This window comes from Mizuhopecten yessoensis, unplaced genomic scaffold, assembly GCF_002113885.1.
Source record: "Mizuhopecten yessoensis strain PY_sf001 unplaced genomic scaffold, ASM211388v2 scaffold4701, whole genome shotgun sequence".
NCBI classification, from domain to species: domain Eukaryota; kingdom Metazoa; phylum Mollusca; class Bivalvia; order Pectinida; family Pectinidae; genus Mizuhopecten; species Mizuhopecten yessoensis.
Genome location: NW_018405678.1, coordinates 37,378 through 52,188, shown reverse-complemented (window position 1 = coordinate 52,188; position 14,811 = coordinate 37,378). Strand labels below are relative to the sequence as shown.

At 36.9% G+C, this 14,811-nt stretch overlaps 1 protein-coding gene across 1 annotated transcript in view; it reads right to left on the bottom strand.

Moving 5' to 3' along the window:
• The window catches only part of LOC110449602 (glycosyltransferase 1 domain-containing protein 1-like), a 21,333-nt gene extending 7,785 nt beyond the window's left edge, over positions 1–13,548 (bottom strand). Inside the window, exons 1-6 of the mRNA XM_021496556.1 lie at positions 13,460–13,548; positions 10,529–10,640; positions 9,793–9,941; positions 3,836–3,941; positions 3,447–3,498; positions 3,231–3,270 (exon numbers count right to left, since the gene is read on the bottom strand). Coding sequence (XP_021352231.1) covers positions 3,231–3,270; positions 3,447–3,498; positions 3,836–3,941; positions 9,793–9,941; positions 10,529–10,602 — 421 coding nt within the window. The 5' untranslated portion in view covers positions 10,603–10,640; positions 13,460–13,548. The remainder of the gene's footprint in view (positions 1–3,230; positions 3,271–3,446; positions 3,499–3,835; positions 3,942–9,792; positions 9,942–10,528; positions 10,641–13,459) is intronic.
• Between the last annotated feature and the right edge of the window lie 1,263 nt (positions 13,549–14,811).

Genomic DNA, 14,811 nt, shown 5'->3' with positions numbered 1-14,811 from the left:
GGTAGTTATAGACAGGTGATAGTTATTGATAGATGGTAGTTATAGACAGGTGATAGTTATTGATAGATGGTAGTTATAGACAGGTGATAGTTATTGATAGATGGTAGTTATAGACAGGTGATAGTTATTGATAGATGGAAGTTATAGACAGGTGGTAGTTGTTAATAGGTAGTAGTGTTACAGACACATGGTTGTTACAGACAGATGGTAGTGACACAAAAGTGGTAGTTTAAGACAGGTGGTTGTTACAGAGGTGGTAATTATATACAGGTGGAAGTAATAGACAGGTGGTAGTTGTTAATAAGTGGTAGTTACAAGAAGGTGGTAGTTACAGAGAGGTGGTAGTTATTAATAGGTAGTTACAGACAGGTGGTAGTTATAGACAGTTGGAAGTTATTGACAGGTGGTAGTTATAGACAGTTGGAAGTTATTGACAGGTGGTAGTTACAGAGAGGTGCTGATTATAGACAGGTGGTAGTTATAGACAGGTGATACTTATTGACAGGTGGTAGTAACAAACAGGTGGTAGTTATAGACAGGTGGTAGTTATAGACAGATGATAGTTACAGATTGGGGCAGTTATAGACAAGTGGTAGTTACAGATTTGGCAGTTATAGACAGGTGATAGTTACAGATTGAGCAGTTATAGACAGGTGGTAGTTACAGATTGGGGTAGTTATAGACAGGTGATAGTTACAGATGGGGGCAGTTATAGACATGTGATAGTTACAGATTGGGGCAGTTATAGACAGGTGGTAGTTACAGATGGGGGCAGTTATAGACAGGTGATAGTTACAGATTGAGCAGTTATAGACAGGTGGTAGTTACAGATGGTGGTAGTTATAGACAGGTGGAAGTTACAGATGGGGGCAGTCATAGACAGATGATAGTAACAGATGAGGGCAGTTATAGACAGGTGGTAGTTACAGATTTGGCAGTTATAGACAGATGATAGTTACAGATTAGGGCAGTTATAGACAGGTGGTAGTTACAGAGTTGGCAGTTATAGACAGGTGATAGTTACAGATTGGGGCAGGTATAGACGAGGGGAAGTTACAGATGGGGGCAGTTATAGACAAGAGGAAGTTACAGATGGGGGCAGTTATAGACAAGTGATATTTACAGATGTGGGCAGTTATAGACAGGTGATAGTTACAGATGGGGGCAATTATAGACGAGGGGAAGTTACAGATGGGGGCTGTTATAGACAGGTGGAAGTAACAGATGGGGGCAGTCATAGACAGATGATAGTTACAGATTGGGGCAGTTATAGACAGATGATAGTAACAGATAGATTGTTGTTATAGAAATGTGGTAGTTACAAAAGTTGGCAGTTATAGACAAGTGTAATTACAGATGGGGGCAGTTATAGACAAGTGATATTTACAGATGTGGGCAGTTATAGACAGGTGATAGTTACAGATTGGGGCAGGTATAGACGAGGGGAAGTTACAGATGGGGGCTGTTATAGACAGGCGGAAGGAACAGATGGGGGCAGTAATAGACAGATGATAGTTACAGATGGGGGCAGTTTTAGACAAGGGGTGGTTACCGATTGGGGCAGTTATAGACAGGTGGTAGGTACAGATGGGTGCAGTTATAGACAGATGATAGTTACAGATTGGGGCAGTTATAGACAAGTGGTAGTTACAGATGGGGGCAGTTTTAGACAAGGGGTGGCTGCAGGTTGGGGAAGTTATAGACAGGTGGTAGTTACAGATGGTGGTAGTTATAGACAGGGGGGAGTTACAGATGGGGGCAGTCATAGACAGATGATAGTTACAGATGAGGGCAGTTATAGACAAGGGGGCAGTTACAGATGGGGCAGTTATAGACAGGTGGTAGTTACAGAGTTGGCAGTTATAGACAGGTGATAGTTACAGATTGGGGCAGGTATAGACGAGGGGAAGTTACAGATGGGGGCTGTTATAGACAGGCGGAAGGAACAGATGGGGGCAGTAATAGACAGATGATAGTTACAGATGGGGGCAGTTTTAGACAAGGGGTGGCTGCAGGTTGGGGAAGTTATAGACAGGTGGTAGTTACAGATGGGTGCCGTTATAGACAGATGATAGTTACAGATTAGGGCAGTTATAGACAGGTGGTAGTTACAGATGGTGGTAGTTATAGACAGGTGGAAGTTACAGATGGGGGCAGTTATAGAAAAGTGGTAGTTACAGATTTGGCAGTTATAGACAGATGGTAGTTACAGATGGGGGCAGTTATAGACAGGGGATAGTTACAGATTGAGCAGTTATAGACAGGTGGTATTTACAGATGGTGGTAGTTATAGACAGGTGATAGTTACAGATTGGGGCAGTTATAGACAAGTGGTAGTTACAGATGGGGGCAGTTTTAGACAAGGGGTGGTTACCGATTGGGGCAGTTATAGACAGGTGGTAGGTACAGATGGGTGCAGTTATAGACAGATGATAGTTACAGATTAGGGCAGTTATAGACAGGGGGTAGTTACAGATTTGGCAGTTATAGACAGGTGATAGTTACAGATTGGGGAAGTTATAGACAGGTGATAGTTACAGATTGAGCAGTTATAGACAGGTGGTAGTTACAGATAGATTGTTTTTATAGAAATGTGATAGTTACAGATGGGGGCAGTTAAAGACAAGTGATATTTACAGATTGGGGCAGTTATAGACAGGTTCTAGTTACAGATTGGGGCAGTTATAGACAGGTGGTAGTTACAGATGGGTGCAGTTATAGACAGATGATAGTTACAGATTAGGGCAGTTATAGACAAGGGGTAGTTGGGACTTGTAGTGGTTATGGAGAGGTAGCAGTTACTGGGAGGAGATAGATTGGACTTGTGGTATGTATACAGGTGGTTGTTATAGACAGACAGGTGGTAGTTATCGGCATATGATCGTTTTTCAGCAGGTAGTAGTTATTAGCAGGTTGGAGACTGGGCTTAACAAACAGGTGGTTGTTATAGACAGTTGTAGCTATTATGCATGATCTTTAAAATGTTATGACTCTCAATATCAAAAGCAATAGAAATATAATGGAGTTGTATCATTACTTTTATTTCAATGCAGTAGAAAGTTATTATAAAATCGAAAATAAGATAATATTGATATTTGATTCAGCAATAAAATGTTAATAATTGATAACTGGTCTAAACAAAGAAAAGATGACACAAATATTTCATCATAAATAGACTATGAGACACCATACACTTTACAATAGGTGGATACTAAACTTGTAAAACATACCTTGTTTGATTTCAAAGCATTTGTTGGTATTCAGGGATGGCTTCAAAACAAAAAAATACTCTAATAAAATTTATATACTAACAAATTTATCATATCAAAGCTTAGAGTTTCACATAGAAATATCATAAATCAAAGGAATGCAGTTGTTCCTTTCAATTTAAAGTATGTTAAGGTTTGTTAAGTTAAATTATTTCATAGAAAATAATGTGCACCTACCCAAAGTCTCTTAGCCGCATCAAGAAGGGACTGGCTGAAAGAAATGATGCCCCTGTAACAAAAGATTTCAATGCATTTAATTTTCAAATTAATTTTCTTCAAATAATTCTTAACTTCTATTAAAAAGAAGTATCTCTTGAAACAACAGTGGCAGAGTGCTTTATGTATGCTTCTGTGTATAAACGAAAGAGTAATGTCCCTTTGTTTATGCTACTGCATTATGTAGCATTATATTTCTACAGCTGGCAATGACATCCGGGTAAACAACTTTTGTACTTTTTCTATGATTTTATTCATAAGATTTGTTTTTTGTTTATTATATTAAAAATTTCAATAATAAAATTATTTATATAATTGATAGGAAAAAACATAATGAAATATATACATACTTTGCAAGAAAAACAACCTCAGTCATAACTTTCAGCTTCTCAGCATCTGTAGCATATATATTGACATCTGTGCCTCCAAATATCAGAATGAATGGTAGATTGGAACCTATAAGGTTTAAATTTAAAAAATAATGAGATGATCTTGAGCAGATTTCTTTAAACTAAACAGAAAACATACAAATAAATTTGTACTTAGACTCCCCAAAATAATATACAATTTTTTCCTTGACACAGTGGTGAACCAACAAGTCACTTATTACTGACACAGCAAGAGGGAATGTCACAGTGGTGAACCAACTAGTCACTTATAACTGACACAGCAAGAGGGAATGGCACAGTGGTGAACCATCTAGTCACTTGTTACTGACACAGCAAGAGGGAATGGCACAGTGGTGAACCAACTAGTCACTTATTACTGACACAGCAAGAGGGAATGTCACAGTGGTGAACCAACTAGTCACTTATTACTGACACAGCAAGAGGGAATGTCACAGTGGTGAACCAACTAGTCACTTATTACTGACACAGCAAGAGGGAATGTCACAGTGGTGAACCAACTAGTCACTTATTACTGACACAGCAAGAGGGAATGTCACAGTGGTGAACCAACTAGTCACTTATTACTGACACAGCAAGAGGGAATGTCACAGTGGTGAACCAACTAGTCACTTATTACTGACACAGCAAGAGGGAATGTCACAGTGGTGAACCAACTAGTCACTTATTACTGACACAGCAAGAGGGAATGTCACAGTGGTGAACCAACTAGTCACTTATTACTGACACAGCAAGAGGGAATGGCACAGTGGTGAACCAACTAGTCACTTATTACTGACACAGCAAGAGGGAATGTCACATTGGTGAACCAACTAGTCACTTATTACTGACACAGCAAGAGGGAATTTTCACAGTGGTGAATCATCTAGTCACTTATTACTGACACAGCAAGAGGGAATGTCACAGTGGTGAACCATCTAGTCACTTATTACTGACTCAACTAGAAGGAAGGTCACAGTTTGAACAATATACTGGTAGTTACTTGTTACTGGTTGAGCTAGAGAGAATCTTCCTTTTAACTCGTTTGACACAGCACTGAGCTAGTTATCTGCAGTCCCAGGTTTGACTCTTAGTGCAGACACCTTGGAAAATTGTCCGCATTTACATTGTGGACCACAGGGGACATGTGGTTATATACGTGTACAATAATCACCTTAACCCTGCTCAGATATGTTTTATATGTATTGAAGATAATGTCTTTGGAGAGTAACAGTGGTGAACCTTTGAGTTGTTATTACTTTCACAGCTAGAGGTTATCTCCCTTTAGCTTAATTGACACAGCATGATAGTCCTGAATGCAGTTTAATTAAGTGGAACTATAGAACAACATTGCACCCTTAGACATAACATTAAAATACTTAGAATTGACATAACAATACCTACACATGGCATAACAATACCTACACATGGCATTACAATACCTACACATGGCATAACAATACCTACACAAGGCATAACAATACCTACACATGGCATAACAATACCTAAACATGGCATAACAATACGTGGACATGACATTACAATACCTAGACATGATATTACAATACTTAGGCATGACATTACAATACCAGTAGATGACATTACAGTACACTACCTAGACGTGACACTACAATACCAGTAGATGACATTACAGTACACTCCCTAGACGTGACATTACAATTCCAGTAGATGACATTACAGTACACTACCTAATTGTGACATTACAATACCAGTAGATGACATTACATTACACTACCTAGACGTGACATTACAATTCCAGTAGATGACATTACAGTACACTACCCCGACGTGACATTACAATACCAGTAGATGACATTACAGTACATTACCCCGACGTGACATTACAATATCAGTAGATGACATTACAGTACACTACCTAGATGTGACACTATATTACAAGTGGATGACATTACAGTACACTACCTAGACGTGACATTACAGTTCACTACCTAGACGTGACATTACAATACCAGTAAATGACATTACCGTACACTACCTAGACGTGACGTTACAATACCAGTAGATGAAATTACAGTACACTACCCAGAAGTGACATTACAATACCAGTGATGAAATTACAGTACACTCCCTAGACCTGACATTACAATACAAGTATTACAATACCAGTAGATGACATGACAGTACACTACCTAGATGTGACATTTTACAGTACACTACCTAGAAGTGACATTACAATACCAGTGATGAAATTACAGTACACTCCCTAGACGAGACATTACAATACACTACCTAGACGTGACGTTACAATACCAGTAGATGAAATTACAGTACACTCCCTAGACATGACATTACAATACCAGTGGATGACTTTACAGTACACTACCTAGATGTGACATTTTACAGTACACTACCTAGAAGTGACATTACAATACCAGTGGATGACTTTACAGTACACTACCTAGATGTGACATTACAATACTTACAATACCAGTCGATGACATCACAGTACACTACCTAGACGTGACGTTACAATACCAGTAGATGACATTACATTACACTACCTAGACGTGACGTTACAATACCAGTAGATGACATTACATTACACTACCTAGATGTGACATTACAATACAAGTATTACAATACCAGTAGATGACATTACATTACACTACCTAGACGGAACATTACAATACCAGTATATGACATTACAGTACACCACCTAGACGTGACATTACATTTCACTACCTAGACGTGACATTAGTAGATGACATTACAGTACAATACCTACATGTGTCATTACAATACCAGTAGATGAAATTACAGTACACTCCCTAGACCTGACATTACAATACAAGTATTACAATACCAGTAGATGTCATTACAGTACACTACCTAGTCGTGACATTACAATACCAGGAGATGACATAACAGTACACTTCCCAGACATGACATTACAGTACCCTACCCAGACGTGACAGTACAGTACTCTACCCAGACGTGACATTACAATACACTACCTAGACGTGACGTTACAATACCAGTAGATGACATTACATTACACTACCTAGATGTGACATTACAATACCAGTGGATGAAATTACAGTACACTCCCTAGACCTGACATTACAATACAAGTATTACAATACCAGTAGATGACATTACATTACACTACCTAGACGTGACGTTACAATACCAGTAGATGACATAACAGTCCTAGACATGACATTACAATACCAACAATACCAGTAAATGACATGACAGTACACTACCTAGACGGGACATTACAATAACAGTAGATGACATTACAGTACAATACCTACATGTGTCATTACAATACCAGTAGATTAGACGTGACATTACAATACCAATACATGACATTACAGTACACTAACTAGACGTGACATTACAATGCCAGTAGATGACATTACAGTACAATACCTACATGTGTCATTACAATACCAGTAGATGACATTCCAGTACACTACCTAGACGTGAAATTACAGTACACTACCTAATTGTGACATTACAATACCAGTGATGAAATTACAGTACACTACCTAGTAGACGTGACATTACAATAACAGCACATGACATTACAGTACACTCCCTAGACATGACATTACAATACCAGTGGATGACATTACAATACACTACCTAGACGTGACGTTACAATACCAGTAGATGACATTCCAGTACACTACCTAGACGTTACATTACAATACCAGTAAATGACATAACAGTACACTACCTAGACATGACATTACAATACCAGGAGATGACATAACAGTACACTTCCCAGACACGTGACAGTACAATACCAGAAGATGACATTACAGTACACGACTTAGACGTGACATTACAATACCAGGAGATGACATAACAGTACACTTCCCAGACATGACATTACAGTACCCTACCCAGACGTGACAGTACAGTACTCTACCCAGACGTGACATTACAATACACTACCTAGACGTGACGTTACAATACCAGTAGATGACATTCCAGTACACTACCTAGACGTGCCATTACAATACCAGTAGATGACATAACAGTCCTAGACATGACATTACAATACCAGTGGATGACTTTACAGTACACTACCTAGATGTGACATTACAATACAAGTATTACAATACCAGTAGATGACATTCCAGTACACTACCTAGACGTGCCATTACAATACCAGTAGATGACATTCCAGTACACTACCTAGACGTTACATTACAATAGCAGTAGATGACATTACAGTACAATACCCAGACGTGACATTACAATACACTACCTAGACGTGACGTTACAATACCAGTAGATGACATTACATTACACTACCTAGATGTGACATTTTACAGTACACTACCTAGACATGACATTACAATACCAGTAGATGACATTACAGTACACTACTTAGACGTGACATTACAATAACAGTAGATGACATTACAGTACACTACCTAGACGTGACATTACAATACCAGTAGATGACATTACAGTACACTACCTAGACGTGACATTACAATACCAGTAGATGACATTACATAACACTACCTAGACGGAACATTACAATACCAGTAGATGACATTACAGTACACTAACTAGACGTGACATTACAATACACTACCTAGACGTGACATTACAATACCAGTAGATGACATTACAGTACACTACCTAGACGTGACATTACAATACCAGTAGATGAAATTACAGTACACTACCCAGACTTGACATTACAAAACCAGTAGATGACATTACAGTACACAACATAGACGTGTCATTACAATACCAGTAGATGACATTACAGTACACTACCCAGACGTGACATTACAATACCAGTAGATGAAATTACAGTACACTACCCTGACTTGACATTACAAAACCAGTAGATGACATTACAGTACACAACATGGACGTGTCATTACAATACCAGTAGATGACATTACAGGACAATACCTACATGTGTCATTACAATACCAGTAGATGACATTACATTACACTACCTAGATGTGACATTACAGTACACTACCTAGACATGACATTACAATACCAGTAGATGACATAACAGTACACTTCCCAGACATGACATTACAGTACACTACCCAGACGTGACATTACAGTACACTACCTAGACGTGACATTACAATACCAGTAGATGACATTACATTACACTACCTATATGTGACATTACAGTACACTACCTAGACATGACATTACCATACCAGTAGATGACATAACAGTACACTTCCCAGACATGACATAACAGTACACTTCCCAGACATGACATTACAGTACACTACCCAGACGTGACATTACAGTACACTACCTAGACGTGACATTACAGTACACTACCTAGATGTGACATTACAATACAAGTAGATGACATTACAGTACACTACCTAGACGTGACATTACAGTACACTATACCTAGACGTGACATTACAATACCAGTAGATGACATAACAGTACACTACCTAGACGTGACATTACAATACAAGTAGATGACATTACAGTACACTATACCTAGACGTGACATTACAATACACTATACCTAGACGTGACATTACAGTACACTATACCTAGACGTGACATTACAGTACCAGTAGATGACATTACTGTACACTACCTAGACATGACATTACAATACCAGTAGATGACATTACAGTACACTACCTAGAAGCTGACGTCCAGCCTTGTATGCATGTAGAAGACGTGACATTACAATACCAGTAGATGAAATAACAGTACACTTCCCAGACATGACATTACAGTACACTACCCAGATGTGACATTACAGTACACTACCTAGATGTGACATTACAATACAAGTAGATGACATCACAGTACACTATACCTAGACGTGACATTACAATACCAGTTGATGACATTACAGTACACTACCTAGACATGACATTACAATACCAGTAGATGACATTACAGTACACTACCTAGAAGGTGACGTCCAGCCTTGTATGCATGTAGAGCTAAAACCATTTGAATGCTGTGTTGGCTTGCTATGTCCTGTAACTCCTTTGGGTCAGTGATAGTGTCCGGATCCCACAGGACACAGGAGTGACCAGCACTTTCTAGGTGGGAGCTGTTGTAACGATATTTTTATAGAAAAAAAATACCTATAAAACGTATCCTTTTCCAAAAAAACAAACAAAAGATACAAAAACATGCAACAAATTTTGAATGAATCAATGAATCTCTGCAAATTCATTTAAGCATTGACCTGTTCGTCGCCAGTAAGAATGCTACCTTTGTCTTTTCACTAATTAGCAAAGGGTGAGGGGATGAGGTGAGGGGGTGAGGTGAGGGGGAGGGGGTGGATAGGCGAGGAGGGATGTAATTATTATACACAATAATTGAACTATGAAAAATAATGTGTACAACATTCTGACAATTTTTCAAAAATAATGTCATCATACATCAATGGCTAACTACTGACCTTTGCCATGTGTCTCATATGTAAGTCAAAAGACTTTCTGTGCGTGGCTACCTTTTCCTTTGATTCCAATTCTGATAATTTTTTTAAAGTTTAGATAATTATAATGAAATAAATATCTGAAGTATTGATTATCATGTAGAATTTTCATGTGAATGATTCTAAAATATTGTGTGGATTTCCCCACACTGTATAAAAGGAGGAAAGTTCTGTCAATAATAGCTGGTGATAAATACCTTATCCTCTGTATAGTACTGTAGTTTCCACACCCCCTGGTAAGGGGAGATAACAACAGGAAAGTTGACCCCATCACAACAGTCAGTAGCCATACTTCACATCATGCACGGACTGGAAGGAAAACGTTGGAGTTCATGTATCTTGTCTGTGTACAGGACCACGTTATACAATGTATTTAACACGACAATAAGATTACAAATCAGTAAATACATGTTATTTGAACTGAGGAGGCTCGAACCGTGGATGGTCACTACTGTAGAATCATTTATTTTCGTGGGGTTACAATTTCGTGGTTTTCATAAACAAGCCTGTTTCAAGGACATTATATTTCGTTGATTTCTGATTTTCCCCTATCTATATCATACCAAATTCATGTTTTTGTGGGGATTTAATTTTGTGGATTTTTGTTATCCACAAAATAAACAAAATTTAATGTCCCACGGAAATTTATGATTTTACAGTATACCACATCTGTGCCATATTTTGTTACCTACAAAATGACCAATTTAATTTCGCTATTCTCTTCCCATGTCCCCTAACTTAAGACAATTTACTTAACAAAGTTGTTAACAAAACCTGTTAAAATCAGAATTCACTCATGCCAAGAACAATAACTCATTCACCCCTGAAATTTCATAATGAACTATTCCAACCTTTGAATTGGAAGACTTCAAATGTGTCTTCAGGGGTAAATGAGTTAATAGAATTTCCTTGGTATTTTGGGAATAATAACAATTTACAGTGCTGTATCAAAACATCAATTTTTCTACAATAACTTTTTCTCTATTTGTTTTAAATATCATTTTTTGAAGCCTTTGTGCTGTTATAAAGCAGGTAAAAAAATAATTCTACAAATTATATCCAATGGTATGTTCTCTTTGAAGCAAACTTTAAATATTTTATGGCCTCTGGCAATTTTATTCTTCATTTCATGTTTTGGATTTTTCTAATCAAATTGAAAAGCTGATTTGACATGATTATAATAAGTAATATATTGGCTGATTTTTTTTACCATTTACAAGGCTTTTCAATTGGTAAGTGCATGTGGCTAGAGTTTGGAGGTTCTCAGTGTGAATCCTTATCAGGCCTGCTGCATTTTTCCATTCGCTGATTCAAGTATGTGCACAGGTGAGGGGATATTTACTACAACCTGGGCTGTAAATAGTGCTGTCTTTATCAAAGTAAAGACTTAAAACAAGGTGGAAGGTGTGTAGTGGGATATGGCAGAGTGACTGACAGTAACATTAGCATACTTGCCAACTGGGTGGGATTACGCATGCTCAGAATTAAAAACATAAGTAAAAATGTGTGCATCTACCCCCTAGGGAAAAATAACACTTTTAAATTTAATCAGCATATTTTGAGCTGTTCTCTCAGATGAAATCATCAGATCTTAGAAAATAGCCAAAGTTTACCAATTCACTTAGGTTGAAAACGTTCCATTTTACTCACTCACTCCGGCCGGGGGTCCAAAATTGGGAGACTCCCTCCAAAATAGGGAAAGTTGGCAAGTATGCATTAGGAAGCTAATTGGTTTAAGCAGGGAATTCCGAGGTTTAAGCACACCTGTAATTACAGCCTTGAGTTCGGAAGTCCCAAGTTCAAATATAGATATAGCTGGTCTGGCCTCATTGCTTTTTTTCTTTTAGCGATAGATATACAATGTATACTGTACTATAGGTATACAATGTATACTGTGCTAAAGATATACAATGTATACTGTGCTATAGGTATACAATGTATACTGTACTATAGGTATACATTGTATATTGTACTATAGATATACAATGTATACTGTACTATAGGTATACAATGTATATTGTACTATAGATATACAATGCATACTGTGCTATAGATATACAATGTATACTGTGCTATAGGTATACATTGTATACTGTACTATAGATATATAATGTATACTGTGCTATAGATATACAATGTATACTGTGCTGTAGATATACAATGTATACTGTACTATAGATATACAATGTATACTGTGCTATAGGTATACAATGTATACTGTGCTATAGATATACAATGTATACTGTCCTATAGATATACAATGTATACTGTGCTATAGATATACAATGTATACTGTACTATAGATATACAATGTATACTGTATTGATTACAAGATCCTGTTTAGAAGTTCTATACAAAGATTTTTTTTATTCATGCTCAAAGCTTGCTTTTCCATCCTTCTATAATAATTACTTAAACATGAATGAACGTTACAGCTTAGTCTTCTAAAACTTGACAATAATTCACAGATGTCAAATATCTGATTTACTGGGTCAGGAGCTGGTTTATTTAATTTGGAAAAAGGAATGGAGCATTTTTAACCATTGACTTATTGGTAAACTATTCCTATTTTCTAAGATCTGATGATTTCATCTGAAAGAACAGCTCAAATGATGCCAATTAAAAGTCAATATGGACAGTTGTTGCACTCACTCTACTAGATTATAGATGAATGGTCCAACTCACTTATTCAGAATAAATATATTGTTTAAACAAAATATGGTTTCCCTGGCGATACTGGGAATCAAACTCGGGCGTACCATCAAAGCAGGGTTCACATACAGGAATTATTTCGACCTAAAATTTTGTGAAATAGTCAATATTACTTACAAATAGATCTGGCTATGCAAACACTTGAAACCGGCACTTTTAAAAACTGTTCAATATCAATAGGTGCAAAAATGCTCTGGTTTAAAATCCCGGTCAAGTTTTGATAGCATTGTTTGTGCTCCTATCCTCAATATTGTCATACTTTAGTCGCTATCTATCTGTTGACCTAGATATTGAACTTGACCTATATATATATATATATATATATATATCAGTTTATATCAGCAAACATTAATACGAGCAAGTTAGTATCGCTGAGGGTTGATATAAAACTGCTATGTATGTAGGAAACAACTTACCTCAACATACACATCGATGCTATGGTCCCGTTAGCTGAGGTTGAACCTATACATGTTACAAAGTGAAACTAGAAGGAGAAAACTTAAGGGAGATAACTCTACAATAAAAAATGTGAGGTGTAAGTCTATAGTGTTTTGATCACTTTTTATATTGCTTACATATTCTGAATAACGGATACATTAAACGCTATAAATAATGTGCATTCTTGCCGGAAATAGGGACTTATAACGTTCTTAGGCAAACAATACACAAAAGGAAGTTGAATTTGCGGGGTTTTTTTTCTTCTTTCTTTTAAAACTGTAACGTATACCAGGGATGTGTCCACTACACACCCTGCGTATACGCACAATTTGAGAAGAGTTATCGCCATTAGTACGTACTTACTGCTTTTCATATTTACGTTTCGTAATTAACGGATGCAAAATTCATCAAAATATTATATCCTTGGTATTTCATAGAAATAAAATGCTTTGATACGCAAGTCTAAAAAAAACGACAAATTAAACAAAAGTAAATTTAAAAGTCGGGTCTGCTTCATATTTACAGTTGTATGTAATTCTAATTATCTCGAAAGATTGTCAGGACAATTTCATAGGTTAACATAAAACCATCACATGTCTATATATGTAGCATCTACATGATATCGACGTCATCTAGTCCAAGTTTTTTGTTTGTTTAATTAGTGTGTTTGTTTTTCAAAATACATGAAAAGAGAAAAAATGTTTAAACAATCATATATATAGTTGCTAAGCCCTTCACTTTCACATGTATCGACAATGTGCTATCTATGTGGTTTTTTTGGTATTATTACCAACGTCGGTCGTATACCATCTTCGTTAGCTAAGGGTTACGATCCGGTACGATCTACATGTACCTACTCATCCTCACTTACCAGTTTTTGAAGGAACCTGTTTCTGTATCTGAAATCGAAAATATATATATAAAAAAAAGTTGAAAACAAATAAGGCAGGAGGTCTAGACAATCTTGTTTATGAACATTTAAAATAATACCAAGGTAAAAACAGCTTTTAATATTTTTCATGTTCTCCGTCTCTCCTCGATTCCTAGATAATTCTTCTTAATTAACTTATTTAAATCTTTTTTTTTTATTTTACTGGCCCAGATATCTCTCTCTCTCTCTCTCCTATTTTGCTTTCTTTCTCCCCTCTCCCTTTTATATTTTTTTGCTTCTTCTCTAGACCCTGTGATTCTATTTTGTCTATGGTGTGTGTGTGTGTGTGTGTGTGTGTAAGATTGAGTGTATGTTCTAGTATATAAATGATATACATGTACTATGTGAAGTATGTTGTTTTAGACAGAGCATGGGTGTGATAGATTATCTATCATGATG